Consider the following 27,341-nt stretch of genomic DNA (forward strand, 5'->3'; position numbering starts at 1 on the left):
ATTACTCGTTCACGCGGAAATACGTAAAATGGTGATGTATAAATTTCAACATCGTCATAAATCCAGGCGGGTAAAACGCCCGATGTACCGGCATTATTTTCAATTTTATCATTTTTCTCATCGCCATTCTGTATATCGAAGGCGGTTTCGCTAAAAAGCCATAACGGTAAACGCTCCACAACACTAGCATTGAGCTTATTGTGCGTATCGAAGCCGAGTATTCGGCAAAGTTTTTCGGAAAAATTTACATAATGAATCATATCACATTTCATAATGTCGCAGGAAAGTTTCATAATAACTTTGCGGCCGATAATAGCTCCAAATTGCCAAAGGATATGCGAACCCACGGATTTTGCAGAGTAATTCACAGCTTCTATAATATCGTGCAAACTTGAGTAAATACCCGAAGGTATTTCAGATTTCTTAGCGATGATTTTCTTTTTTTCGGGGCCTATCGTGAATTCTTGAATATTTATAAATCTTATGAATCCTTCTCCAGGGCGTATATGAAGAAAGCTAGTCGGAAATTGAATCTCCGTGAGCGCTACTTCCCAACGTCCTTGCAAGTCTATACGTTGAGGCAATTCGGTAGTGAAACATGTGGTTTTATTCTCCGGAAAAAAACGCATACTGCTATTACTAGGGAGAATCATATAAAATCCTTCCTCCCTCATTTTTGATTCAAAGATTTTAAACTCGAAGCGGGTATCCAAGAATCGAATTTTGAAGGATATCCTTGCCAACTAACTAATAATTGTTTATTGTTACCACGCCCCCTACTTTTTATCACACGTTCGACGATAAATTCTTCTTCTCGCAAGTTTTTAACAACAGATGCTAATTCTTGTTCGTAAAAAATTCCGTCTATAACTTCGTCCGCTAAATCGCTTAATTCGTATACGTGCGGTTTTCTCCATTCGAGAACACGGTGAATTCGAAATATTTCTTCGCTCCACTTTGCCTCGTATCCTTTCTCAAAGGCTACTTTTGCTCTACTGACACGTACGAAATCGCCCACGTTATATTTAGGCTTTTGTCCGCGATTCTTTTTCTTCGCCCCATCGCCGTTGTCGTTCCAACGACGATTCATATTTTCACGAGCGCTTCGCGCATTTTCCCTCGTAACGACTGCAGGTTGCATTTTGATGGTGGAATGCCGAGTATGATTGTAAGCGCGAACGATATCCTGCAAAACATCGATGTAGCGTCGCGTATTTTTGTGCGTAAAATATCGCCACATCCGTTCCTTGAGCGTTCTATTAAAGCGTTCCACTATAGCTGCTTTAATATCAGGATTACGCGCTACACGAAATCGAATATCTTTTTCTTTTAAGAAATTTTGTACTTGCTGAGCAATAAATTCTTTACCTTTGTCGGTCTGCAGGTATACGGGTAGGCGCTCTTTGTTTCTCGAGAATATGCGTTTAAAGGCTTTTACCACGCAGGCGCCTGTTTTGTCGCGTAAAGGCTCTACCCAAACGAATTTACTAAGCACATCGATAACCGTTAATAGATATGAATAACCGTCATTATAACTCTTGAGATTACGAATATCGATCAAATCGGCCTCCCATAAGTCATCGATATTTGTCACGTTATAATGTAAGCGTGGAAATTTTCGACGTACCGGACGATGTAACGTGTATGCGTCTTGCGATTTAAGCCAATCGATGACCTCGTTACGTGTGAATTTCGGTTTAGCGGCTCGCGATAAATTGGTCGTCGCCGAATAGCCGGCATAGTGCGAGGGATTGTAATACAATTTTTCGAGCTCCATCATTCGAGTTTGCTCCAGTCGAGCAATCCTTTTCTTTTCTTTGTCGGAGAATCTGCGTAGCTCGTTAATGTTTTGTCGTCTTCGTCCTCGTCGGCGGATACAAATAGCGTATCTCCTTCGCTCGTTTCGTCTACCTTACGGCTGTACGACTTTGAACGCTCGGTCGAAGTTTTCGGAGTGGAACTTCCGCGCGGAACCACGTTTTTAATACGATGAGATCGGACGAACGTATATAATAAATCATTATTTCCTATGAGATTGGAAGGAGTACCTATGTCGTGCAGTAATCGAGCAAACTGAATTCTTCCGGTTGCTTTAAATGTTTTTCTCTCGCGTATCGCGTCGTTTATAAGTTCCGCGATATTCGAACCCGTTACGACGGCGCCGTCTATAGTTACGAGTCCTCGTCTATCCCAGCTAATCTTAGATGTCGGAATATCGATCAAGTATTTTAATATCGCACGCGCTTTGTCACGATAAGATTTCGGTACACTACCGAGTATTTTTTTGATCATTTCAGCCGATTGCGCGCGTTTTTTCCCGAAACTACTGCTACTACTACTAGCGCTCCCGTCACCGCGGTCGCTGCTAATTAAAGCTGACGTTTCCATAAATTCGTTATCGTCGATATCCAAATTCGTGGCTTCGTTCTGCTCGTCATTAATGTCCTCGTCGTTATCCTGCTCATCCTCGCGTAAGCGTTTTTTAGCTTCCCGAGCAAAGTGAAGATAGCGTTGGAATACTTCCTTATACAATTTCCATCTTTTGTCCTCGTCGACAGGAGTCGTGAGGTTGAGAATACGCCACATCTCCGCATCGAGTCGCGATAAAGCTGTTCCCGGTGTTCGTACTGAATTATTATTATTATTTACATTTTCCGCATTTGATATTCCAGTATTTTTCTTCGACGAGTTATCAGTCATAGCAATAGATGTCATTTCCGGTTGCTGTTGCATTCGCTGCATTCTCTCAAGATTTTCGGTAGATATCAAAACCATTTTCTTAGCTCTCTCCATTGTTCAAAATACAGCTGATAACACTTTCCTTTTTTTATTATCTTTCCTAGAATGTATGGGTTGTATAGGATTGTATTTTTCTTTTTCATTCGCCGATAATCCGAGATAATATAGCCCCTAGTATAGGTCCGATAAGATAGGGTAAAAATCCACCTTGTTGTACTAACAATTTTCTTTTAGTCTTCCAATTACCTTGTTTTGCCGCAACACGCCGTAGGGCCGTTTTATGTTTGGCTAATCGCTTTTTATCGCTACAACGAAGCGGTACGTTACCTTTTAACGTATTGAAAATGCACTCTTGAATGCACTTTATGAGTTTATTGTCAGCGGCACGTAAGAATGCTGTTCTTTGATTTTTTTTCAAATGACACAAAGTTTTTAAAAGACATATGTTTCTCTCTCCGATAGACCGTCTAGCATGCTTTATTGCACTATTCGATGACGTCAGCTTTTTATCGGGATCTTCTTTTTTCACCATTACGCTGTAATTACACGACTGACAAGTTGCGAACGGGAATTTTAACCTTTATACGCCCCCACTTCTATTGTTCGATCTGCGCGGAATGTAAGCGTAATGCAGCGTATCGTCGGGAAAGATACACGTACGAAAGCGATATTCGTCTGGAGTCGATTGTTTCAAATCGAGCAATAAATACCCGTGAGGTCTCGATGTAGCGTCATAGTAGGCTTCTTCCATAAATTTTGGATCATCGGGATATACCTGGCGCGCTAGATGACGTATTTGAGCGCGATCGCGTGGATTTTTGAAAACTACTATGTAATTCGCGTTGAGAGATATGTCACGCTGCCCGCGCCCTTGATGAAAGAGATTTTGTGAGATGAGTATAACACTGAGATTTTTATGATGACTTCCTTTGGTAAACAGATCTACGATAGCGTCGCACGACGAAGATTCCCTCATAAGATCGTCGATTATTATTAATTTTGGCGAAAGCGCATCGTTGGAATAATCTTCCGGACGCGGTAACCCCTCGCGAAATTCGATGATATTTTTCTTCGATTTTATCATAGCATTATTATCGTAACCGGTTTTTTGTGTTCTTTTCTCTTCTTCTTCTTCTTCTTTTTCACGCGCGTCGCATTGTAAACGCTGATACGCATCTTGCCACTCGGCGTAATAAAATAAAATTCTCTCGAATCGAACATCCGACATGACGGATAAATGACGAAGAAACGTTTTCACGAAAATTGTTTTTCCACACCCCGTAGGCCCGCAGACGATCGACGTCCAAGGATGTTTCCACCGTACATCCATTTTGCGAAATGAACGATTTGTCGTTTACGCGCGCTCTCATAAATAAAAAAGTAATCAGGAATATTTAATAACAATAACAAAAATACGTGCATCGAATATGTTTAATATGCAGATATATGTTGAGAGTAATAAGCTTATCCGCGCTCCGGAAGGCCCACCGCGGCGGCCGCATGCTCGCGCTAGCGTTTCCCGGCACGTGAACGAGCGGAAAGCACCGCGGTCGATTAGCTGATAAGTAGCCGCGGGAACGATGCTAATAAGCGTATTCGCGGGAACGCGCTCGCTTCAGCGTTTTTTGAGCACCGTTGCTTACGAGCTTATAAACGGTGCTCTGTGAACGCTTAAGTTAGAAATAAGTTGCTCGTTTAGCGTTCAACTAACATTTGATATTATTTTTGATAGAATGTTCTATGCGCAAAGTAAAAAAGTAAAGGAAATATTAGAGAAAGGTAAAGGAAAAATATAGTCTGTGATTTTTAAGGTGGGAAAAATTTCATATTTATTGATAATAATTTTTTATTTTTTATTTTTATAAAATTAACAATTACGATTTAAAATTATACGTACAATTTCATTAAAGCCGAGCGAAAGTAATTCTTCAAATACAATATTGAAATATACATCTAAAAAGGTTAAATCTCTTATTTGCGTTTGTACATTGCGTTCAATTTCTTGAAAATTATCACTAACCATGAGTTTTATAATTTCACGATTTATGTAAGTCGTTGGGAGTTTTAATTCTATCTCGTTCGTTAAGTAATTGGCGCAGGTGTTGACGGCGTCAGTGATGGAAACTAGCTGTGACAATCGAGCATCCACACATCTTGTAATATTTTCCATGCCGAGAAAAGTTGCTTTCTGCATCACAATAGCGACGCTGTGGGTTTTTCGTTTCTTCAAGGGCGGCTGCGCTTGCTCCTCCGTCTCTCCATTACTCGCGGTTTGTTCCACATTTTCCTTGTAAGTCACTATCACAGCCCGCGTCCCGTAAGCGGTGGTGAAGCCGATGGAAATATTGTTGATGATAATCGGACTTGGTTTGGTTTTTTGATTCTCACTCAAGTACAGTCCTATCTGTTCCATGTTGAGCTGAAATTGTTGCCAGGTGACGGCATCGAGACAAATTCCGTCCGCATAATTACCCGTTAATTTAACAATTGGCGCGAAATAACCTTCGTTTGTTGCTTGCAAGCCCACATGTAGCTTCTTAGTACACGATGAATTAAGGGCATACGTTGTCGATAGTAATAAGTATCGCTGTTCGTTTCTTCTATCGTTGTCGAACTTGCTGTCCGATTTGCTAATATCGCAAACGTGCGTAGATTTAACAAAATCGGTTAGATTTTTTTGATCACTGGAAACTTCTTTCGCGGCAGCCATTGTTATTACTTTTTGAATAAAACTGAGAGAACACCAGGCAAAACAATGCCGAATTCTTGTAACGCAGCCGAAATGAAGACTTCGTACGGGGAAACTCGAATGAAGGATTTACATCTTCTCGCGCTACTTATATATCGAAATATAAAGAAAAGTGGGGGAAAAGTTTGTATAGACAATTAAATAACAGGAAAAATCGTGATTTTTCATGTTCAATCTTGTTCAACTGACTAAAAATTACGCGAAAAAACATCTAGAATCATCTAGAAATTAGATTCGTTACAAGAGAAAAATTTTTCTCTAAACTTTTTTTTTCTCTAAATACATTTACAATATGTTATAAAGCGTAAATAAATGTTTATCGTCTGTGTAATAAATTTTTATAGATTGTATTGTAAGAGATTATATTGTAAAAATTTTATAAAGGAATAATTTTCTAATCGACATAATCCCGTCTCTTCTACGAAAATTTTTAAAAACGTTTATCGCTACAAAGCTTTTACTTTAGGATCGCTATAACAAAAGTAATAAAAGTAAGTAAATAAGATAGTAACGTGATAAAAAATAAAATATTTTTTTGTCTACTTTATCGGCTTTTTGGAAAACAGGGATTCTTTTTGTCGACGTTCTTTTGCCGGCGTTCTTTTGTTTTCTTCGAACTAATCTAATCTAACTACCTAGAAAGGAAAAATTTTAAATCTTTCAAAGACTTTTCCTTTTTGGAAAAAAGTGGGGATATGTGTTTAAATAAATTCTCCGTGCCGAAGTAAAAAAGGTAATTTCGAGTTCGACATCATTCGAAGTAACGCGAGTCGTTCCGTGGAAAATAGAGATATCGTGTATTTCGCGAGCAAGTGGCAAAAATGGCTGGACTTAAAGAGCTATTAGGTAAATGCATAATTATAGGCTCGAATTTGTCGCCTGCGATAAATAGCGAGCGCTATTTATCAGTGTTATCGGACGAATCGGCAGAAATAAATTATTCAGTTTTTCGGGCATTTGCGTGTGCTAGTTCGAATACTATACTCGCTGTGCTATATAGACTAGGCTATTTTGGCAATTATGCCGAGTTGTTGCATATCGCGGGTGAAATAATAGAAATGCGCGAGGCATTTGACCACGAGGAGGAGGATGCAGACGGCCTTATAGCCTTCCTGCTATCAAACCATCGTGGAAACCGCTTAAACGGTAAGCAAAATGTTTTTATTTATATTGTACAATTGTATTGTAATCGAATACGATAGACAGGAATTAACTAAAATTTTCAAAATCATAATTTGTAGATCGCAACACGTCTGCGACTGATGGGCGAGAGCCTCCCTCTCAGCTTCGAAAACGTCCGGCTGAAGAAGAGCTCGAAACAGGAACTTTGAGTAAGTTTCGCATAAAAATAAAATAAAAATATTAATCTTTATATACTGTTTCTATATTCAATATTGATTGATAAAATATTAAATTTTAGGAAGAGCACGTTCTGCCGAAAACGATAGCGAAGCTGATATCACGGCATCACCTGGTGAGATACAAAATTTTGAAAAGAATAAAAATAACGTAGATGTAATTTTTATTTTATTTATAATTAAATTTTTCTTTTGTTTCGACAGTGCAGAGAGGTGGTGGTGGTGGCCAAAATGAAGAAGCGACTCCTGAAGAACGAGTAACGCAACTCTGTAATAACGAGGGAGTAACCGATGAGGATGAGAATGAAGAGGAAGTCGTCGGCGAAGAACGCTGTAATCCCTCGTCGGAGACCGAAGATGGTGAAGAAGAGCCGGAGGTGGCGGAGGAACAGCAACGTCATGAGGTCGGCGTTATTAATTTTAATTACGTAGATTTATTGACGGAAAATATGCGGCAATTTAGGAGGTTCGGCATAATCGGGAGAGAAGCGAGTTTCGCGATACGACCGATACGCGAAGGCTCGAATATTTATCACACATTAGAAAATGCGTTTCGCGAAATTCACGCGTATGTTTTAAATTTATGCGAACCGGGAGATTATGCGGGGATGACTTTCCATTCTCCGAATTTATCTCAGGGCCCTGCTGGATTATCCTTTCGTCTGGCTAGAGACATATCGTATGATGATATCTGGAAACTCGTGAGTTCAGTAGCGCAGAGTGCTGGGGGACTCGATATCGCGGAACACTTTAACATTCGTGTTTTTAATATCACAGTTCCTTCGGGTCGCGGACGTGTTAAATTAACAAACGAAGACGTTGTGAAGCGCTCAATAGTAACAATAAATAATTCCGACAATTTATGTTTTCCGCGCGCTCTCGTAGTAGCGCGAATTTACTGCGAACGCGGTAACTTACGTACGGGTGCGTTACATGAAAAATGGAATAATATAAGACACCCGCATTCCCCGCTTCAGCGTGAGTTCGCATTACAATTAACTAGGAACGCTGGTGTTACGATAACTGAAGAGGGATGTGGAATTCCGGAAATCGATCGCTTTCAACGATATCTCGCAGCTGATAATATCGCAATTGTAGTTTATAATTTCAGTACTTTCGGGCGCGGTGAGAAACCGATGTACGACGGTATCGCGCTACTTGCTTCTCTCGACCGTGAACCCTCGTTACGCTTAAATATAATGTATTATGAGCGTTTACGCCATTATAACCCTATTATAAATTTAAATGCCGCTGTGGGTTGTAGGAATTATTGCGAGCCGTGTAATATAGGTTATCGGAACGATAAAACGGGTCATCGCTGTCCAAATAAATGTCCGCGGTGTTTCACTGTGCCGTCGTGTAAGCAGTCCGAAAGTATAAAATGCAACGTGTGTAATCGGGCATTTTTCGGTAAGAAGTGTTTCGAGCGTCATCGCAGCGTAAAATCGTACGACGGTAAATCAACTGAAAGTATCTGCAATGTCGTGCGATTTTGCGACGGATGCGGACGCATCGTTAAATTTGGTGCGAGACACGAATGCGGTGTTTCTTACTGCAAATTATGCCGTTCACCAAAGCCTGAGAATCATTTGTGCTACATGCAGCCTCTTCGACGTGATAATGATTCCTCTACCGTACCGTCGTCTTCATCATCGACAATGGCTCCAGCGATGACAGTTACGCGAAGCACAGAAGAGAGCACAGAATTTGACGGTAAAGTGGCAAACGATCGTGCATGTACGAGCAAAAAAGAGCGTGTAGCATTCGTATTTTACGATTTTGAAACGCGACAAGACGAGTCACTCGAAGGTACGTCGAACGTAAAGAAACACGTTCCCACTCTTTGCGTGGCACAACAAATTTGCGAAGCGTGCGCGAAAGAAAATAATTTGTCCGCGAGGTGCCGATGGTGCGGGGTGCGAGAGTTCGTATTTCGTCATGATCCTGTGAAACAATTCGTCGATTTTGCAACGCGTACGACAAAATACTTCAAGCAGATCATCTGCATAGCACATAATGCGAAAGCGTTCGACGCGCAATTTATTTTAAAGTATATTGTTGAAAATCGTAATAACTTAGAACCTAAATTAATATTAAACGGCACAAAGATCGTGGTGTTAACGGTAGGACATACGAAATTCATCGACAGTGTTAATTATATGCCGATGCGCTTATCCGAGTTACCGAAGGCTTTCGGATTACAGGATACGTCGGATAAAGGCATTTTTCCGCATTTGTTTAACACTGTCGAAAATCAGTCATATGTCGGCCCCTTGCCTGACGCTCATTATTATTCTCCGGAGACAATGAAATCGGAAGAGCGCGAACGCTTTCTTGTATGGCATGCTGATATGCGACAAAAAAACACCGTGTTCGATTTTCAACGTGAGATCATTCGTTATTGTCGTACCGACGTTGATATTCTTCGACAAGCGTGTATGGCGTTCAGAAAAATTTTTATTGTTCGTGGAAATGTATGTCCGTTCGAGGAATGCACGACAATTGCTTCGACGTGTATGACTGTTTTTCGGAAAAACTTTTTGCAACAAAATACGATAGGCGTCATTCCAACTGGCGGATACAGAAAAGCAACCAATCATTCCCGTAAAGCTCTGCAGTGGTTGATATGGAAGGAACGCGAGCTCGGACATTCTATAAACCACGCAGGGCGCTCGCGCGAATATCGTACAATCGACGGCACGCTCGTCGATGGATATTACGAAACGCCTGATACAGAGACGCCTCAACGTCATGTGCTACAATTTCACGGATGTTTTTGGCACGGATGCCCGTCTTGCTTTCCTATGAATCGCGATAGACCACTTTCTACATCGGATTGCAAGGATACGATTGACTCACGTTACGAGCGAACTCTCGCAATCTCGTGGAGACTTCGACAACGGAAATACTTTGTGATAGAAAAGTGGGAGTGCTCTTTCGATCGCGATATGCGAGATAGTCGCGAAATGCGTGAATATCTCGAGAACCATCCGATGGTGGAAACGCCTCCGCTCGATCCGCGCGATGCATTTTTCGGTGGACGCACGGGAAATATTGTGACGCGCTATGAGGTTACAGGTATGGAAAAAATACGTTACGTGGACGTATGCTCCTTATACCCATATGTTTTAAAAACAGGTGCTTTCCCGATCGGTCATCCTGATATTTATGTCGGCGAGGAATGTTCCGCATTAATCGGGTGGGCACCGAATTATAATTTTAATACGTTCGAAGGTCTCATACGGTGCAAAGTACTACCGCCACGTGATTTATTTCATCCTGTACTCCCATATCGCACGCAGGGAAAATTGCTTTTTGCATTATGTCGCAGTTGCTGTGAAACATTGTCGCAATCGGCCTGTACGCACAACGATGCTAAGGAACGCGAATTCGAGGGTACGTGGGTGTCCTGCGAATTACGCAAGGCCGTCGAAAAGGGCTATCACGTGACGGCTGTAAGTGAGATTTGGCAATATAAAGTTAGTCAATTCGATCATACGACCCGTCAAGGTGGATTGTTCGCCGAGTATATAAATACATTTTTGCAACTTAAACAAGAAGCCAGCGGATGGCCGAGCGAATGCGGGGAAAACGACGACGATGCTAAAGAAAGATATCTGCGGGAGTATGAGAAAACCGAAGGTATCGTTCTTGATAAACGTAACGTCGCTCGGAATCCCGGCTTACGTTCTGTCGCGAAACTGTGTTTAAATTCTTTTTGGGGCAAATTTGGTCAGCGGTCCAACTTACCTAATACCGAGGTCGTGAGAACGCCGCAACGTTTTATAGCCTTACTGACAAGTGCCGAGCATGAAATAACCGACATATTACCCGTAAATGATGAGGTAATATATGTTTCATGGCGATTGCGACAAGAAGCTGTTGTTTCCTCCGCGCTAACTAATGTCGTGATAGCGGCGTATACGACGGCACAAGCTCGTTTAACGCTATATTCGTATTTAGAGCGATTAGATCGTCGCGTTTTGTATTACGATACGGATTCATGTATTTACGTGAGCAGCGGTGATCCGAACGAGTATGAACCCCGTACGGGTAATTTTCTAGGCGACATGACCGATGAACTCGAGAGCTACGGGAGCGGTAGCTATATCGAGGCGTTCGTGTCCGGTGGTCCGAAATTTTATGCATATGTTGTACGCTCACCAGACGGTCGAACGCACGAGGCATGTAAAGTTAAAGGCATAACCCTAAATTACGAAAATTCGCGGTTAGTCAATTTTAATAGTATTAGGAATTTATTGCTAAATAAAGAGAGAGTACGAGAAAATGAAGAGAACGAAAAAGAATTGGCAGGAACATCGATAAATCTACGTTTTAGAGCAATTCGTCGCACCGCGTTTCATGAGATCGTAACACGGGACGAAACTAAAGTATGCGAACCTGTATTACTAAAACGTAGATTTATCGATAGTCATTGTTCGTTACCATACGGGTATATAATAGAACGCTAATCTTTCTCGACTCTCGTTTTTATCGATGTATATAGTAGCGAATTTACATGTTTTCCGTCACATAAGAAATTTTGTACATTGCGAAATTATTATTTACATTTAAACATAAGTATAATATTTAATAAAAAATTTTTATTTTAAATCGCTTATATAAAAACATTTACTATTTTCCTATCCTTTCTCTCCTCGTCTAAGCGCCGTCATGAAGCTCTAAAACCTTCGTAATCGCTACCTGCACAGACTTGCTTTTTACGACCCCTTCTATTCTCGTGACGTCACCATTCTCGGCGGCCGCCATCTTGCCGATTCTTACACACGTGTTATTTTGCCGCGTTTTTCCCTCTCACTCAGAAACAATGCTCCTCATCCAATCAAACTGCCGGCCACTATAGTTAAGCCAATCAGAGCGCTGGGTCCCCTATGTCGGAGGGCTACTCTCTACAAATACTACATCTAAGCCTTATTCTAATAAGATTTCAGCTAGCCCAGCATACTAGGACCCTGTCTGGAAACGCGGAGGACCCAGGTTCGAGCCCGAGCATGTTCACGCGTCCGAAAAAAAATAAAAAATAAAAAAAATAAAAAAAATAAAAAATAAAAAATTTAAAGGGAAAATTGCCTCGTAGACGTCCACGAGTCCCCTCCACTCTTTTTTTCCACAGACACCCTTAGGGGGGGAGGGCCCCAGACAGGCACAGCAGGGGGTCGGCGCCAGTGGCCGAGGAGTGGGGGTTTGTTGTGTCTCACTATAGTGGCCCCTATACTACTGGAATACAACTGGGTAGATTTATATCGATCGTTGTAGAGTTTAATATCTTTTATGTTATACACGCTTTGCTTGCAAATATACTCATTAATTGATTAATTTTTTTAAATTGTTTTTATTATATCCTGAAAATAAAAAATTGCCGAGAAATCACGATTAATAAAACTATTGTATTTTTTTTAACGATATATAATAGAATTTTCCTCTTTAATATTGCATTTTTATAATTATTGAATACTATATGAATTTATTAAATGCTATATATAATTATGCAAGTTCGTGACAATTTCATTTCTTCAATTGATTACTTCAAATGAAAATTAGCAGTTTTTTACATTTTATCTGATCTTTTAATATTAAATTTTATATTCGTTGGATCTTCAATAGAGCGTCTTTTTTGAACGATACGTTTTTGTGAGAAAGTCTCTTGTTATTTTACTTATGCTTACTAATACTATTAATATTTTTTATATACACGCTTCGCTTGTAAATTTACTATTCTTTAACTAGTTAATTTTTTTAAATTGTTTTTATTACATCCTGAAAATAAAAAGTTGCAGCGTAATTTCAAATATAACATCTACAAATAATAAAATTATTGTATTCTTTTAAATAATTTTTTTCAAGTTTATAATATTTTTATTTTTTCATCGATTACTTCAAATACAAATTAGTAATTTTTCACACTTTATCTAAATTTTTAAAGCTAGGCATATTCGCTGCGTCTCAAATAAAGTGTCTTTCTTCAAATAATAATTTTTTGAGGTCACTGTTATTTTATTTATACAAATAATAGGATAGCTACAATTACGCGATCGAAAGGAACGTTGTTTAAGAATTTTTCCCCGCGTGTGATTTATCGCGCAAAATCCGCGAGAAATGCCCCTGCCGGGAAATAATGTTACGACTGCGTGCTACAGGGTGGACGTATTCACCTTTCTCTCTCTCTCTCTTTCTGGACAGTGCTATAAATCGTTCAGTACCCATAAAAGACTAACTCCTCGTTTATCATACGTCTTTTCTGTCTGGTATCTCCGGCTACCCGCGGAGAAATATCTCTCGCTATAAGAATAGGAGAGCGTGCGAAGGGAATTTGAAATTGTAAGATTCGCGCCATTTTTACATCACTGACAAAATACGATGTATACGCGTATGAGGGCTATTCCCGTTACTACCCGTCCTCCCCATTACGGACAGGCCGCCTGTCTATCAGCGTCGAGAATTGATGGTTTTATTATGAAGCTGTAGAATGGGGCGATGTGTGGCGCCGGGCGTAGAGTCGCAGGCTAGTAATCGAAAGATTCCAGGTTCGATTCCGCTCGGGTCCCATCCTCCCATATGACTCAAAAAGAGGTTTTCACACATTATCTTATATAATGCCTATATTGGTTTATCATATATTATCCTATCCAATACCTATATTAGTTTATCATATATTAACCTATCTAATACCTATACCTAGTTAATGGTGTATAGACAATTCCTTTCGGAAAGTCTCCCAGCCATATCAGAGAAGAAGAAGAAGAAGCTGTAGAATCTAAAGTGGGGTGCTTTTTTTTCTTTTTTTTTTCTTAATATCTGGATAAAATAAAATTTGCCTGACGTTAGAAAAAAATAAAAATTTATTATTTATTAAATAAGATTTATTAGATTAATTATAATAAATAAAGGTTTATAATTAAAAATAAAGATGTGTTTTCTGCCAAGAAGACGAATACGTTTCTTATCAATTTCAACAATCAATCTGATTAGATAAAGAGTGAAAATCTGATTACTGTTTTTTCACTTTAAATTCGAATAACACGAGCGTCATGTCTCTCATGCATAATTTGCGCTGTCTGTTTAGTGTATGCGAATGTAAAAACAAATTACGAAGACACCTTCCCGGTGTCTTTGCAAGCACTGGGCAGATTACTAGAGGACTACAGCTATGGCAACGCAAAGCCATGGGAATTACGATGCTGCCGGAAATTACACTGTCACGTAGAAAGAATGTTACGATCGCTGTAAAATTACGGTCTTTCACCGGCACGAGACTCGTGTAAACATCTAAGGTGATTCGAAAAGGCAAGGGATAAATGAAGGTTTTTCGATATTGCATAAAATAATCCAAGTCCGCAGGAGAAAATTGAAATAACGTCCTTCTTGTCTGAAGACTGTGATAAAATATAAAATATTAAATATAATACAATATTTACCCAGTTTTTTTAAATTTGCATTTCTATATATATAGTTTTTATTTTCAAAAACTTATCTTCTATTTTTATTTCACTCATTTAATATATCGTCTGATAAATATTCCGAATGAATATTCTTAAGAAAATTTCTTAAAAAGTAAAAGGCGAAAATTTTTGTCAATGAGTTAACGGAAAAATTATATTTCATATTTTATATGATCATATAAATCCTGAATATTTTTATTCGAATTTTAGTTTATGCGCAGCGTGTATTTCGCGCAAACGCTTTTCAAATGTCATTCATCCCGGATTAAAATCTCGCACGGAATATCTGCTGGAATAAAATTTATTTCAAATTGCCCGAAGAATAAGATCTCGTTACCTATTTACGTTATCCAAAGCTGCTTTTATAACCAGAGAACGAGGACGGTTCCTCCCAACATTTTCCATCTTTCCCGACAGAAAAATGGTCGCGCGAAAACGCGCGACGGTACATGTACGCATCGACCATAAATCGCGCGACGCTCATAAATGCTGTTCACTTCATTTTTCATGTGCTACCGTGTCTCCGGAGCGAAGCGAATAAACATGAACCGGACTGGACTGATGCTCACGTATAGGCAGGGTTGGCACAAAATGCCGCAAACGAAAAAAAAAAAAAAAAATGAATGCAAAATACTAAATATATAAATCGCAATATGAAATCTAAAAAATCGAGAGATCTAAAGATCTAATAAAATTTTATATTTTAAATATAAAATGCAAAAAAAATTATTGTGTAAAATATAGTTTTACACAATGCAAAATAATTATCCTTATTTTGTTATCAATCAATTTATTACGCAGAAAAAATACAATATAATGTATTAGATATTTGATTATATTTATTATTATATAACTTTATAAAAAGCTAAATTATAAAAAATATACTATATATTTAAATTGATATTTTCGAATATATAATTTGCATGTTTCTATAATTTTCAGGAAGATAAAAGTACAATAAATAATTATTTTATTAAAGTGATATATTATAAATTACGGATATCATCGAATTGATGGTTTACAATTTTCATACATAATTTTTGTGCGTAACCATTATTTTTTGCATAAATCCGGTTTAATTTTTCAATATTTCAAACCTTTCTCCCAAGAGACACTTATATATCTACTCAATCTGGATACATATAAATCTATTTTCTTCAATAGCGTCTAACCCAGTTTATTGTAAAGCTTTGTCGAGCTCTTCGATCGAAGTATGTCTGTCAAGTTCGTCAAGTTCATGCGTGTAATTTACATACATGATTAAAATCGGCTTGATTACGAGCCGGCGGCTCGTTTCTACGAGCTAACTAGTCTCTTTGTGACGCGCCGTAACGTAATTTATTAGAGATCTATCGTGTGACTCGAATATAAATCTTTCATCAAGTTAACATAATTCTCCTCATTAATTATTATCGCGCCGGTTAGTTTAGAACATGTAATTTGACGCTTCCGATTGATCAAAGTAATACTGTGCACAGACAGAGATATATGTAAATTATTATCTATACTCTGTAGAAACACATATGTACATCGGGTATTTTAAATATGTGAATTTTACTCTGATTTATGACTTACATATATGTATATATATATATATATATATATATATATATATATATATATATATATATATATATATATATGTATATTGTAGATTCCTTGATGAATTCGCACGAATTGGAATATATTTAGCAATTTTTTACATAAAAAGAATTCAATTTGGCAAAATGAAAGAAAGATGTTAAATTTATATATAATAAATTTATATATACAGTGTGTTCGAAAAGTCCCGGACTATCTGTTTTTCACGGAAAATACGCATCGGGCAAAAAAAATGTTTGCAACAAAAGTTGTATGGTTTCAAAAGGGCCATAAGATAATATCATTGGTTTGACCTTGAAGAGTTATTTGAAGGTCACATGAAGGTCACATTTAATTTTTTAAATGGAATACTATATTTTTTATTACATATTCTTGTAGCCCATCTTGAGAGATTTCCAAAACATTATAATAAAGTATCTTTTCACTTAAGTACTTTTCGAGTTATTTTATATCTTAATCTAATATCAATCAATAAGTATAAAAAAGCAAATAATTGTTTTAAAAAATACATTGTAAATAATTACATACTTTTTCTTACAAACATTTTTTTTTTTACATTAATTGATTGGCTCATTATTCTGTACATAAAAGTATTACGGTAAGATTATTGAAAATTAAATATTTTACGAGATATTTTATTTTTTATATCAAAATATCTCAGAATAAGATATAAAATAACTCAAAAAGTACTTAATGAAAAAATATTTCATCATAGTGTTTTGGAAAACTCTCAAGATGGAATATGCAGTAAAAAATATAGTATTCCATTTAAAAAATTAAATGTGATCTTCAAATAACTCTTCAAGGTCAAATCAATGGTATCATCCTATGGTCCCCTCGAAATCATACTTTTGTACCAAACATTTTTTTGTCCGATGCATATTTTCCGAGAAAAACAGGTAGTCCGGGACTTTTCGAACAGACTATGTATATGTGTATTTAAGCACATATTTCAACAACGTACTTTTTAATATGTATATATATTTTTTCAATTTAATATTTGTGAAATCTATTGTTTTTTTTTATTATTGGAGCAACTATTTATTATTGAAACTACCAGCCGCAATAACGTTCTGAAATATTTGCCATCGTAATTATTTTACATAAACTTGTCAATTTCGCAACGTGTAGAACATCTTGTATCAACGTTGAATTTAAAGGAACGCAAATTAGGTGGGCGTGTGTATGTGTGTGTGTGTGCGCGTATACCAATAGGGTAACGTTTTCGGTGAATGCGCGGGAACATCCCCTAAGTCAATGTGTGTAATTTACATGCATAATTGAGGCAGAAGAGGAGGCTTCGTTACGAAACCGCGTCCCTCGCGCAGCCTGTTGATCACTCTGCGATTCTCTCGCACTCGTCGTCCTCTAATTGGTAGTCGAAATAACACCCGGACTGACGCGTGTTCGTTGCCTCGGGTTGCTACCCCATATCCGTTAATTATCCCGCCATTGTCCAGCGCGTTTGTTGTTGCATCCATGAAACGAACTAACGGATGCATTAATCATACATTATCATATTCTTTCTTGATAACTTTACAAAAATTAATTATTGGATTACTTATTAGCCATGCAATGATTGCGATTTATAATATTTTTAATGAGACACACGAGTCATCGCTATATGATTTAGTAAAAATATTCAATACGTTATATGAGAAATTTTTATTTTATATATAGATATATTTTATAGATATATTTATGCGACGAGAAGGAATCACTCGATAAAAAGTTTATAAAAAAGTGACGTTTATATGACTGCAAATCGCAGATTACGCGAGGAATTAGAGATTAGATTTTTATTACAATTTATTTGAAAAATATGAGTAAAGCTCGCGAAAAAAGTGTCTTTATTATAGAACAACATTTTTATTTGTCTCAAAAAGAAAACTATTCGTTTTGCATTTTTCCAAACTGAATCAACATTGACATTGCAATTTGAAGATTGATTCGTCTAGAATGAGGTGACAAATTATTTTCTCGCAACGATGTATTATTTTTCAATTATGCTATCGCGCGAAGAGATGTTGAATTTTTTGGAGAACAGCCGGAATTTTTATCAGTGGCTCGGAAACCTCGAAAGAATCACACGATCTATGGATTCGGGTTCGTACGAAATGTTATCATTCAATTACGAGATTCAGTTATCCACAAAACGCAACAAAGTAGCTACAAAAATGTGGAATGGGCAGTGAGAATAATGGCAAGCGAGTTTTCTCTGCACCTTTTCTTTTGCCTTCAGTTTAACAAGAAATTACATTAGACCATTGATATTCTGCGATATTTGAAAGTGTAGAAAAATATAGAAAAAGAAGAGAGAAATAAATTCTTGTTATAAAGCAAGATATGTAAAATATATTGAATTATATTCTTATATTGAATAGAATTTCACGAAAAATGTATATTTGTATAATTCTAATTGTATTAAAAACGCAACTTTTATATACATATATATATATATATATATATATATATATATATATATATATATATATATATATAGTAAGATTATCGAAAACTAAATGTTTTACGAGATATTTTATCTTTTATACCAAAATATGTCAGATTAAGAAATAAAATAAATCAAAAAATACTTAATAAAAAAAATATTTAATTATAGTGTTTTGAAAAGCTCTCGAGGTAAGCTACAAGAATATGCAATAAAAAATAGGGGGTTTCATTTACGAAATTGAAGATGACCTTCACGTGACCTTCAAATGATTATCCAAGGTCAAATTATTGCCACCATCTTATGTCTCCCTTAAAACCATACAACTTCTATCTAAGATATTTTCTTCTAAAACTATGTAATATCCAGATATTTAATTGACAAAAATAAAATGGGATACCCTGTATATACAGGGTGTCCCAAAACACCATTAACTACACTCGTGAGCAGGTAGAACACAAAAAACTGAACAGAAAAGTCCTGTACCATTTTTTTCTATAACGCTTAATAAAGAAGTTATTATTGAGTGAAGTCTGGTCAATCAACGCCGACTTTTAGCCGGACGCACGTCAATGAGCCGCCCGTCTGTGAGTGTGCGTCGCCATAGCGACGGAGTGCTCACGCACGCTACCAGGCGCTGATTGGCCAGACTTTACTCAATAATAACTCGTTTATTAAGCATTATAGAAAAAAATGTTACAGAACTTTTCTGTTCAGTTTACTGTGCTCTACTTGCTCACGAGCGTTGTCAAAGATGCTTTGGGACACCCTGTATACAGGGCCAATACTCGTGTGCAGATAGAGCAGATCAAACTGAGTCGAAAAATCACCTTTCATTTTTTTTATAATACTTAATAAAGGAGTTATTATTGAGTAATGTCTGGTCAATCTCAGCGCCAACCTTTAGGCAGACGCACGTCGGTGAGCCGCGCGCCGTGAAGTGTGCGCTGCCGCAACTATCAGGCGCGCGGCTCACTGACGTGCGTCCGGCTAAAGATCGGCGCTGATTGGCCAGACTTTACTCAATAATAACTCCCTTATTAAGCATTATAAAAAAAAATGGTACAGGACTTTTCGACTCAGTTTGGTCCGCTCTATATGCACACAAGTATTGTCCCAAATGATCTGGGACACCCTGTATATACATATATATATACATATATACTATATGTGTAATTTTAAAGTATTTTAATTCTAACGAATATTATATAATATATGTCACGGTTTTAAACATTTTTCAAACGCAAACAAGATGAACGAGATATTGTGTCGGTAAGACAATGTACACAGGATATAAGTGATAATCTCCCTTTTATTGTATAGCTACCGAAGTATGTATATGGTAACCTCATCACTCATGGCAAAGTCCGTCGTGTGAGACAGTGTCGCGTAACTTCTGCCATTAACGATATAAACAGTTATACGACATTAAAGGAAATGATCTCGTACATGCAGATAGGCGAACGCGTTGCGTACGCAAGTGCGATAGTTATGCCTGGATAGAATGACTGATAATGTATACATGTTCGTGCCGGGTCATGCATGCTGAAACGAGGTGCAATTTCGCGCACAATTAAACCGCGAGTATTCGCGTTACAAGCGCGGCGCCCACATTTTCAAAATTATTTATTATTTCGATATGTGTGTCCCCTCGCGTAGCGATGATGTGATATTAAAGAGAAAAAAAATTGAAGGAAATTCGATGCAATAGCGAAAAGTAAACCATTCGTTTGAGGGTTGAATCTATTTCAGCAGTATGAGAAATTGGAGAATTTTTTTTAAAGAATATTAGAAATTTATTTTTTTGACATTTTACATTTTTATTGATATTTTAAGAGCGCACCAATATTATTAATTTTTTTTTTTTAATTAAAAATTGATTTTTTTGGCGTTTTACGTATGTTTTTATTTATGTTTAAAGAACACATCAGTATTTTTAAATTTTATATCAAGCTTCTGCTTTTATTTAATACCTGCTTACGCGCGTATAGCGTATTCAAAAATGCATGCTTCGATGGTATGACATGCTACTTCTTGTGTAATTATGTGAAATAAAAAAACTAGATCTAGTTTTATTTCGCAGAATATTTTTAGGATGCTAAATCTAATCTCATTAGGAAAAATTAAAAAATAACGAAGTAATGCTATTTTAAAGTTGCATATTTCAAGTTTGCTGAAATTTTGCCATTTCATAAAAATTTAAAAAAAAACATTAAATACTTATTTTTTAAATTTCAATTAGGTATCCAAAAGTATCCTACAAAATAAAATTAGATATTTTTGGAATATTAAATCTAATTATAATTTAGAAAATTAATATTTAATTTTTTTTTTATTTTCTATAAAATGACAAAATTTCAGCAAACTTGAAATATCTAATTTTAAAATGGTACGTTGTTATTTTTGATTTGTTTTTTAATAAAATTAAATTCAACGTTCCAAAAATAGTCTACAAAATAAAAATAGAACAAATTTTTTTATTTTAGGCAATTATACGAGAAACAGATATATCACACTGTCATTTTTGGAAAAAAAAAAAAAATTCAAGATTTAAAAATACCAATGTACTGTTCAAACATCAATAAAAACATGTGTAAAAGGGTTATTCTCTAGAACTTTTCTAAAAAAAATTTCTAAAAGTCATAAATTTCTTATATTGCTAGAGTAGATTGGGGAGATTCTTAAATAAAATTAACACGATCTAATCTGAACAATGTCTTTTACATATATATATGTCTGATTATAAAAATAACTAAATCATAAAAATTAAATTTTCTCAAAAAGACTAGCTTAAATAAATTTTTAAATCTTAGCAATAGGAAATACGAAAATGCTTTTACATATACATATATAAATTATTCATTTATCGTGAACCCTTTAAGTGGTTTAATGTCATCTCTCAAATGAAACTCGTATCCTTTTTCGCAGAAAATTTCGAAATCTCTCTTGAAGGAAAATTACTTAACGTCGCAGCAAAGCGTTTTTAGTTCTAAAAACAGCGGGGATATGTCGCGGGTAAACACATCGCATGAAACTACGGTAATCCGGAAATGCTTTCCGAATGACCGGCGTTCCTGGGGCCCGGTGCGACCGGGGTTATTTCCGTGGATTTAGCGGCGAAACCAAACAAACCGTGTGGGTGGTAGGAACGAGTCGGTGAACGGTAAACATCATCTCCCTCCCCCTCCTCTCCCCCCCCCCGATCGTTGAAACGCGGGAATAGTCGCGTGTGACTGAACTACCGAAAAGGCTATTTGCGTTACTCTCTACCCCTTTTACGTTCCACAGTCTCGCGCGCCCCCTCCGGGCCCTTATCTACCGATCCCCTCGGCGAAAGGAGGGGCTTTTTCCGAGATGTTTGTTTAAAAGGGCTCGCCGCGAGCGAGGCTCATGCTAATGCAATATTCAGGAGTGTATAGCCCCGCGGGTTATCCTAATTAAAATCTCCCGCTATTCAACTCCCTCCCCTTTTCATCCCCCGCCCCTCCGCCGCTGTCAGCCACTGATGGCGAGTCTACGGATCTTGTTTGTGTATACGTATGTACGTCTCCTTGTACGGGGTTTTACAGGCACGTAATTAAATGGAAAATAACGGACAGTTCTGAAAGGAAATGCCTCAAGGAGCTGTTTAATGTAATAAATATTTTTCTAGATGCATACACGATCGCGATCCTTCATATTCTTTCCCGTTATTCTCGCGTTATCAACTTTATTATTGTATGACAAACATTACATTACGCCGATAATATAATATGTACCTGTTATTGCACCGTAAATGCATGTAAAATTGCTCGAAAATCAGAAATGTAATTTATTCTCTCTCTCTCTCTCTCTCTCTCTCGTCGCAATATTTATGACGCGATGACGTTATATTACGTTGGTAATTTGTCGAGGAATGGAAGAACGTGGCTTTCAATAAAAACCGAGTTATTTATTGTCAACGGTGTCGCCTTATTTTTGTCGGCAACTCTCGCTACTTGTTGCTACAGAGAATATTTTAACCGGAACCTGCTGTCGAACCGTTACAAAAAGCACCATCTGTACACAACAATTTATTGCGTACAATTTTCCAATTGGGTAACAATATAAAAAATTATGACATGATTTTTTTTTTTTTTTTTTTTCGACGGTGTATCGTTAACGAAAGCTTGCGGATAACACCACGCTACGCGTTCGCCGAAATCCTGGCATATCCTGTAGGAAAAATATACGGCAATAAATAAAAATAGGATTAAAAATAAATACTTGAGCCGATCATCGCGTTACTATTATCTCGGATAGACCGTCGAGATCATTTCGTGTGCGTATAGTATCCAAGATTGAATTGATCCAGTGGAATTGAACCGATCTCAATCCCCGGTACAAATACATCTTTAACCGAGTAGTGGAAACGCAATTGTGTGGTCGGACATAAGTGGATACAGTCCGTTGTAAATCGCCGCGATAACGCACGGCCTCGTATGCATTGTTTGTATTGTACACAGTCGCGAACAGTAATGTCTTCTATTATCAATGAAAAGTAATAATCTCTCAAACATTAGAAATCTATATATTATCATCAAACATATAGAATTATCTTATTCTTCATTTTAAAGGCCCAGTCTACTCAAGCAGTATAAAAAATTGATGATCTTTAGTAATCTTTTTGAAAGAATATTACAAATTAATCTCTTTACCCTTTTACATGTGTTCCCATACAGCATCGCAAGATTGCAACAACATTGCAACAACATTTTTCTGCAAGATTGCAACATTGCAGAAACATTGCGAAATGTTGCTGCAACGTTGTTATGATATTGCAGCAACAGTAAAATGTCCGCCTACAGAAATATTGCAATATAATATTGCAGCAACATAGCAATATAATATATATGCAATAATGCTTTATGTATATTTATTGACATAATATTCTTAACATGTAAAAAAAATAATAAGGAATAATTAGGCATATAAGAATCAGCATCTAGTGTGTATATAGATTTTCTATATTATAATAACAACGAAATTATATAAAATGTAAATTTTTGGTAACATATTCGACTTTCTTCAGTGACAGAGAGTATCTAAGAGAAATAAGAAAAAACTCAATTTGCAATTGTGTAAATTTGCAATCTCTTTGTATCCGAAATATTCAGATATCCGAATGCAAAAAGATTGTGGTGGATTTATGCATACAATGAGTTTTTTCACATCTCTCTCGTCTTTATATAATCTCAAAATTTATTTATTAAAATCTGAAGTATTTTGCATATTAGAAAATTATTATCAAATTTTTGATTTTATATAAGAATGGAAACTATTAAAAGAATCCTTAGTCCAATCCAATGTCTGAATACCCCGTGTTGGGGTCATATCATACAACTTAAACTAATAAAAATAATTATTATATCTTTAATCTTATTAGCCGCTCTTTGTAAACTTTATATAATCACCGTGACTAAAAATTAAATGCGGAATAGATAGCGCAACATGCGCCGCATAGCGGTAAACAAATGAACTAGCGATTATTGAATACTTTTTTTGGAATATTTTCGTAATGTTGCCGTAACATTGCTGATGTTATATTGTAAAATAATGTCTTTGCAATATTTCTGCAACATTAAACCGCAATATGCAATATTGCAATGTTGCAACAATGTTGTTGCAAGCTTTAGTGTTGTATGAGTTTTTATTGATTTTTTTATTCAACAGTACGTCAGCATTCTTAAATCCTGGATATTTAGTTTATTTTTTGCTTGATATAAGCATCTGCGTGTAGTTTGTTTAAATATGCATGACATATTGCTTCTCGTGTAATTATCTAAAATGAAAACACTTGATTTAATTATATTTTATAGGATATTGAAGCTAATTTTTAAAAATTTGAAAAATAACAGCAATATTATTTTAAAATCAAATACTTTTATTTTGCTGAATTTTTTTCATTTCTTAAGGTTAAAAAAAATATTAAATATCAATTGTTTAAATTCTACTTAGATTTAGTATTCTTAAAACGGTATTTTTTTCATTAAAAAAAAAAGTTATTTGTTTTTTTTTTTTTTTAGATATTTGTCGCATCAACTTTGGAAACAGCGTTTTGAGAAAAACGCGTTTAAAATTTTGCGGATTCATTTGAAGACACGCTTTTTCCTATTGAAAGCCTTATCATTTCGTCAATTCTGCGAATTTTTTATTAAAATTTCAAAGACATATTTTTCACACAGAGACTATACTTTCAGAGGATATACTTTCAGAAAATGTAAAAAAAAAACCCGATTCTTTGACCCTCTAAAGTAGACTGAGCTCTTAAAATATAACACAATTATTATTTATTGTTTATAGAATTTTCCTTAATTGTAAAAAAGAAATATATGAACAATGAGCATCTAAAGCGAGTGATTAATTTAATCACTCTTAATCATTAAGACATAATACTAGAACAATATATGTATGTATATATATATATAAATTTCTATGTAAAATATTTAATAAACATTACGATTAATTTCATGTTCGTACAATTATTTGTTGGAATAATCATGAGAATTCCAAATGTTCCTATGCCTTTTTTCAAAACTACGTACATGCCGCTGGTTGTGTGTGCGACACACGGGATGGCTGCAATCGCGCGATACGTCAAGCAACGTAAATAATCGCGCACGTCTCGCGGAGCGAGACATACTCGCTGTGTCAGCGCAAATAATTGCGATTGTTACAAAATGGACGCGCTGCTGAGTGAAAATGTAATTTTCGCTATTTGCGAGGAAGGGAAGTCACCTGTGTTATTCACGAAGCGCGTCGCCTTTCATCGAATGCTTTGAACAATTTGTTGCCGAGTTCTTGAAGACGAGAATGTGATTACACATCGATTTTTAAGAGCATGAAAGCTTGGCAAATAAGAATGGAAGTAGGTAAGACAGAAAGAAAGAGAAAAAAGATACACATGCATACACATATGTAAAATAGAGCAAAAAAGATGTGTTATCTTCTACAATATTATTATAAAATATAGTTCTTCTTTATAAGAGAACAATTTTATTTATAAATATAATATTTTTCTCTCTTTCTTTTATCCTCTCCCTTATTTTTTTCGTGATTATAAAAAGATATATTACTGATCCATTTTTAAATTGAGAAAAATAGATTTCTAGTAAATTTCTTAGAGCTAGTTATATGATGAATAATATCATGTCTTGTCAATTATATAAGAATATCTGTCACATATATTTAACCATGTTATATATGTATAATAAGGATTCTTTCTTAGAAAAAAAAAAAAAAAAAACAATTTTGTTTAGAAAGGCTAAATTAAATCTATGTTCTACACATCTTTGTTTTTCATTAATTATATGCGAACATCTGTTATTAATCCAATTTCAATCAGAATTTTTCATAAAAATATTTATTTAAGGAAGGTTTGCACTGATTAATATTATCTTTTGGTTATATGAAGAAGTACGAGAATATAAAGTTTCATCTTCCGATTCTTTTCCTTTCGGTGGAAGCGCAGCGGGAAGTAAACAATTCTCCGTTTAATCCCGAGACGGGACTCCTATCGCTTCTTTTATGCATACTTTGTAGACGTCGTTAGTGTTCTCTCTTACGTGCACTCCGCGTACTTTTTCCAACTATTTACTATTATTTAACGGAGCATTTTTTAATTTAGCGAACGCGCGCGGAGCGCGTCCGCACGACGAACACTTTGCGTGGATATTAAAATTCCTTCGAGATTCTTTTCAAGTTCACTGCTCTTTCTTCCGGGGAAAAGTGCTCCGTTAAGAGGGAGCTTAACATTCTATAACAGCAGATAGCGACTATTTATGTACATTTATTGGATCTACACCATTTCTCTTTCTACTCTTTCGCATAAATAAATTCCATATGAGAAATAGTTATTATTTTTTTATTTATATATTAGCTTGTAATTATGTTCTATAAATATTTCAATATATGATATCTGTAGCAGAAATCATGTTATTACAGTATTACAAGTTTTTTAATATTTTAATTTCATATTACTAATATTGTATAATATATTGCATAATAATTTTTTTATCTAATTGATCATGAGTTCTTCAAATTGTAAGTGTAATCTGGAAGCGTTTTTATTATGTCAAAAATGTGCTTTATCAGATATTAAATAACGTAACAAAATATTATGTTTACATTTTCTTTAACGCTACAACAATTTTTGCAAGAAAATATATGGTTATATTTCTTTTAATGATTGATACATCATACGATTTTAGAAGAGAAAATAAAGGAAATATACAGGGTGTCCCATAATTCGCGGATCACCCGTCATGTGCAGATAGAGCAGATGAAATCGAGAAGAAAAGTCTTTTACCATTTTTTTCTATAACACTTAATAAAAGAGTTATTATTGAGTAAAGTTTGGCCAATCAGCGCCGATCTTTAGCCGGGCGCACGTGAGCCGCGCGCCTGATGGTGTGCGCCGCTGCAGCTTCACAGCGCGCGGCTCACCGACGTGCGTCCTGCCAAAGATCGACGCTGATTGGCCACTTTTACTCAATAATAACTCTTTTATTAAGTGTTAAAGAAAAAAATGGTAAAGGACTTTTCTTCTCGGTTTCATCTGCTCTACCTGCACATGACAGGTGATCCACAAATTATGGGGACACCCTGTAGAAATATATATTGTGTATATACACGGTATCCCAGATCATTTGGGACAATACTCGTGTGCAGATAAAGCGGATCAATCTGAGTCGAAAAGTCCTGTATCATTTTTTTCTATAACACTTAATAAAAGAGTTATTATTAAATAAAATCTGGCTAATCAGCGCCAACCTTTAGCCGGGCGAACGTCGTTGAGCCGCGCGCTGTGAAGTGTACAGCGGCGCATACTACCAGGCGCGCAGCTCACTGACGTGCGCCTAGCTAAAGATCGGCGCTGATTGGCCAGACTTTACTCAATAATAACTCCCTTATTAAGCGTTATAAAAAAATGATAGAGCACTTTTCGACTCAATTTGGTCCGCTCT

The 27,341-nt window shown here is 36.2% G+C and overlaps 3 protein-coding genes across 5 annotated transcripts in view; 1 reads left to right on the plus strand and 2 right to left on the minus strand.

The window, feature by feature from the left end:
- LOC138933418 (uncharacterized) overlaps positions 1 to 27,341 on the minus strand; it is a 167,629-nt gene that overhangs the window by 126,086 nt on the left and 14,202 nt on the right. Inside the window, exon 3 of one of the 3 annotated variants that reach the window (XM_070296108.1) lies at positions 17,026 to 17,397. The exons of the other annotated variants lie outside the window; for them this stretch is intronic. Within the exon in view, the coding sequence (XP_070152209.1) occupies positions 17,350 to 17,397 (48 nt within the window). The 3' untranslated portion in view covers positions 17,026 to 17,349. Of the gene's footprint in view, positions 1 to 17,025; positions 17,398 to 27,341 lie in introns of those variants that run through there. 3 annotated transcript variants of the gene reach the window in all.
- Positions 118 to 674, minus strand: LOC138933230 (uncharacterized). Its single transcript, XM_070295805.1, has 2 exons — positions 173 to 674; positions 118 to 128 (listed from the first exon to the last, which is right to left on the minus strand). The coding sequence occupies exons 1-2, from the start codon at positions 672 to 674 to the stop codon at positions 118 to 120; spliced, it is 513 nt and encodes a 170-aa protein (XP_070151906.1).
- On the plus strand, positions 6,096 to 11,775 carry LOC138933232 (uncharacterized). Its single transcript, XM_070295806.1, has 5 exons — positions 6,096 to 6,634; positions 6,730 to 6,819; positions 6,909 to 6,962; positions 7,051 to 11,299; positions 11,670 to 11,775. The coding sequence occupies exons 1-5, from the start codon at positions 6,310 to 6,312 to the stop codon at positions 11,773 to 11,775; spliced, it is 4,824 nt and encodes a 1,607-aa protein (XP_070151907.1). The 5' UTR covers positions 6,096 to 6,309.

This window comes from Polyergus mexicanus, unplaced genomic scaffold (genome assembly GCF_030449975.1).
Source record: "Polyergus mexicanus isolate NDT 795.1 unplaced genomic scaffold, iyPolMexi1.0 SCAF_5, whole genome shotgun sequence".
NCBI classification, from domain to species: Eukaryota; Metazoa; Arthropoda; class Insecta; order Hymenoptera; family Formicidae; genus Polyergus; species Polyergus mexicanus.

Bases quoted from the DNA above. Each gene is read 5' to 3' on its own strand.
- LOC138933232 (XM_070295806.1), top strand. From the start codon at position 6,310: ATGGCTGGACTTAAAGAGCTATTAGGTAAATGCATAATTATAGGCTCG. The intron at 6,635-6,729 runs GTAAGCAAAATG...CATAATTTGTAG, and splicing joins TCGTGGAAACCGCTTAAACG to ATCGCAACACGTCTGCGACT. The intron at 6,963-7,050 runs GTGAGATACAAA...TTGTTTCGACAG, and splicing joins TGATATCACGGCATCACCTG to TGCAGAGAGGTGGTGGTGGT.
- LOC138933230 (XM_070295805.1), bottom strand. From the start codon at position 674: ATGAGGGAGGAAGGATTTTATATGATTCTCCCTAGTAATAGCAGTATG.